This window comes from Myotis davidii, unplaced genomic scaffold (genome assembly GCF_000327345.1).
Source record: "Myotis davidii unplaced genomic scaffold, ASM32734v1 scaffold464, whole genome shotgun sequence".
In the NCBI taxonomy this organism is placed as follows: Eukaryota; Metazoa; Chordata; class Mammalia; order Chiroptera; family Vespertilionidae; genus Myotis; species Myotis davidii.
Window position 1 is genome coordinate 566,640 of NW_006295287.1, and position 3,127 is coordinate 569,766.

The window sequence follows — 3,127 nt, forward strand, 5'->3', positions numbered from 1 at the left end:
TTGCCCAGCTGCAAGGAGGACGCGCTGGGCTTCCAGCTGGAACAACCCACCATGCACGCGCCCAGCTGTGCTAGGTTGAGAGCGAAGGTCTGTCCTGAGAGCCCAGAAGCCTGGGAGGCACCCTCACCCACGGCCTGACATGTTTCCTTCGTGTGTGTGTGCGCGCGCGCACGCACTTGGCGTTTTTCATCCTTGACAGTATCACAGGTGTCCCCCATCTGCCCCTTTCGCCCCCTCACTTCGTGTGTGTTTTTTATTCTCTGTTCTGTCGCTACTTTTTTTTTTTTTTTAACACAGAGAGGAAGGGAGAGGGAGAGGGAGAGAGAGAAACATTAATAACGAGAGAGAATCATGGACGGGATGCCTCCTGCACACCCCACACCGGGGATCGAGCCTGGCCGGGAATTGAACCGTGACCTCCCGGTTCTAGAGTCCATAGGGAGCCTCGCCAGGAGGGGCCCTATAACATATCCACATGGTATTTGTGTTGTAGTATTGTCACCCAATAAAGGAGGTGGCATCCCATCATCTTTGCCGCATTATATTGGTCAGAAGAAAGTCACAGACCCTGCCCAACTCAAGAGCAGGGGTTATGGTCACCTTCAGGTGTGTTTTTCACAGGCAAGGACAGCTTTCCTCCCAACTATTCTTTCAAATGAGACATTTGAATAAGAAACAGCCTTGAAAATAGAAGCAGTGTCTTCCTCAATCCAGCCCGAAGGCATCTCTCTCTCTCTCTCTCTCTCTCCCGGGTGCCAGTACCGTGTGTAAAGTAAGGGTGACCAGGCTCCGCACAAGGGCCTATCTGATTAGTGGTAACAATAACGGCCGAGGCCGGGCAGCGAAGGTTGCACACGATCCTCTCATTTGACCCTCACAAAGCGCAGGCGGGTGCGCCACCCGGGGCTGAGCCGCACGGAACGGCGGACACTTGGTAGTTGTATGTGGCTCACCCCAATATTGTTAGCATCCCAGTTTTTCTGTTTTAATCCTCACCTGAGGATATGTTTCCATGGATTTCTAGAGAGAGTGGGAAGGGGAGGGAGAGACAGAGAGAGAGAGAAACGTTGATGTGAGAGAGACACGTCGATTAGGTTGCCTCCTGCACGTGCCCTCACCAGGCCCAGGGGTTGAGCCTGCAACCGAGGTACATGCCCTTGACCAGAATCAAACCCGGGACCTTTCAGTCCACGGGCCGACGCACTATCCACTGAGCCACACCGGCGAGGGCTGTCCCAGATTTAGAGGCGGAAATGGGGCCGATAACCCGGAGGGAGTGGGAACCTGGCTGGGGCACAGGGCTCCTCCCTGGGGGCCCCGGGGCTCATTTCTGTGGACGGGAAGACCCCGAAAAGATTTCGGCATCACCCCGCCCCCTCTCTTCCATCTAGCTCCATCCTCCGAACCCAAAACTGGGCCACGCAGCCCCTGGGTGGGAGGAGCTGCCAACGTGTGAGGCTTTCTGGGCCGAGCCTGTGGTTCGAGAGGATAAAGGGGTGGGTGGTTATGAAACAAGGAATGACCTGGAACGTCGGGGGCCGGGGCTGGCGGGGCTGGCAGGACTGGCGGAGCTGACCCGGAGGCCGACCGGCAGGTGCAGGTGAAGCCAGGCAGCCAGGCAGAGGGAGGACTGCGGGCTCCGGGGCCCAGATCTCGGCTCCTCCCTGGCTGCGGGACCCTGGACACGTGTCTTCCCCTCTCTGGGCCTCCGTGGACTGAGGCCGGATACACTCCTCTCTGCCAGGCTGCGGGCAGGGTTGGCACAGATGTACCGGTGGGGCTCGGAGCACAGCGTGGTACACAGTAAGCGCTCAGGCCACGGGGACTGGAACGTCATTGTCACGGGGAGGAGAGACTGGCGCTGCGTCTGGGGGGGAGGTCTGCCAGGGGGGAGGGTGGCACAGGGCTTGCCTGGCAGCGCCGTGCCCAGGGCCACAGGGAGGGAGTGCGGGGCACGGTGAGTCCCAGGAGGAGGGGGTGGGGAGCACCGGTCCCTGGAAGTGAGGCCTGGGGACTGGAACTGTGTCAGGGCCCAGGGAGCCACAGGGGGGCTGGGAGCGCTGGGGCCTGGGCGTGGGGACTGGAGGCAGGGAGGCCGGGAGGAGGCCAGGACAAGAGTCCAGGGGAGAGAATCAGGCCTGACCAGCGCCGGGGCCACAGGGACACAGAGGGGACGTGGCAGGGAGAGTTCAGGGCAGAGGGAAGGGGCTGATGACGGACAGGACACGGGTGTGCGTGGGAAGAGGAGCGCGGGAAGGGGAGCAGGGGGAGGCGCGGCTGGGAGTCTGGCCGTGTGACTGGGGGAATATGGGGCTGCTCTGGGCTGGGGACCTGGGGGAGGAGCAGGTTTGGGGCACAGATTGGCTGACGCCCCATTTCTAACCTGAAGGAGGAGGATTCTACCTAAGGGGCTGGACTGCCCCCTGCCCCCTGCTGTGACCTCTGACCCAGCCTCACCCCTCCCCTCCCACCCACAGCACCCTCCCCAATCCCCAAACCCTCAGAGGCCACAGCCCAACCCCTTGACTTGGAGATGGGGAAACCGAGGCAAAGAGGTGGAGTCACCCAGACAAGTCTGGGTTGAGACCCTGATGTCCAAATTCTGGGTCTGGCGTTTCTTCCTTACCTGGGTCCTCTCCCTCCGCTTCCCCCTCCTTCCCCCACCCCATCCTGCCTTCCCACCTGACCCCTCTCTCCTGCCCCCAGGATCTCCCCGGCTCCGTGCAGCGTGTCTGCCAGTTCCTGGGCCGGCAGCTGGACGAGGAGGCGCTGGGCTCCGTCGTGGCTCACTCGGCCTTTGATGCCATGAAGGCCAACACCATGTCCAACTTCTCGCTGCTGCCCCCCAGCCTGCTGGACCAGCGCCATGGTGCCTTCCTCCGGAAAGGTACGGGGCCTCTGGGGGTCCCCGCTCCCCAGGCCACGGCCTGGCTGTGTGGCTCGGGCGCGTTCCCCAACCTCTCTGGGCTCCCGTTTCCCCACTGTCACCTGGGGGTGCTCCCAACAGAAATGCCTTCACTGCGTCCTGTGGGCCCAGGATTGACGCCACACACAGGGCTTGGCACCACGGGGCGGGCACAGCAGGTGCTGGGGGTGTGCCTGTCACCCCAGGCCTACCCCCCCCACT

The 3,127-nt window shown here is 61.8% G+C and overlaps 1 protein-coding gene across 1 annotated transcript in view; it reads left to right on the forward strand.

Moving 5' to 3' along the window:
* SULT2B1 (sulfotransferase family 2B member 1) overlaps positions 1-3,043 on the forward strand; it is a 35,162-nt gene extending 32,119 nt beyond the window's left edge. Inside the window, exons 6-10 of the mRNA XM_015567959.1 lie at positions 9-87; positions 1,392-1,496; positions 1,595-1,774; positions 2,707-2,994; positions 3,038-3,043. Coding sequence (XP_015423445.1) covers positions 9-87; positions 1,392-1,496; positions 1,595-1,774; positions 2,707-2,994; positions 3,038-3,043 — 658 coding nt within the window. The remainder of the gene's footprint in view (positions 1-8; positions 88-1,391; positions 1,497-1,594; positions 1,775-2,706; positions 2,995-3,037) is intronic.
* The last annotated feature ends 84 nt before the right edge of the window (positions 3,044-3,127 follow it).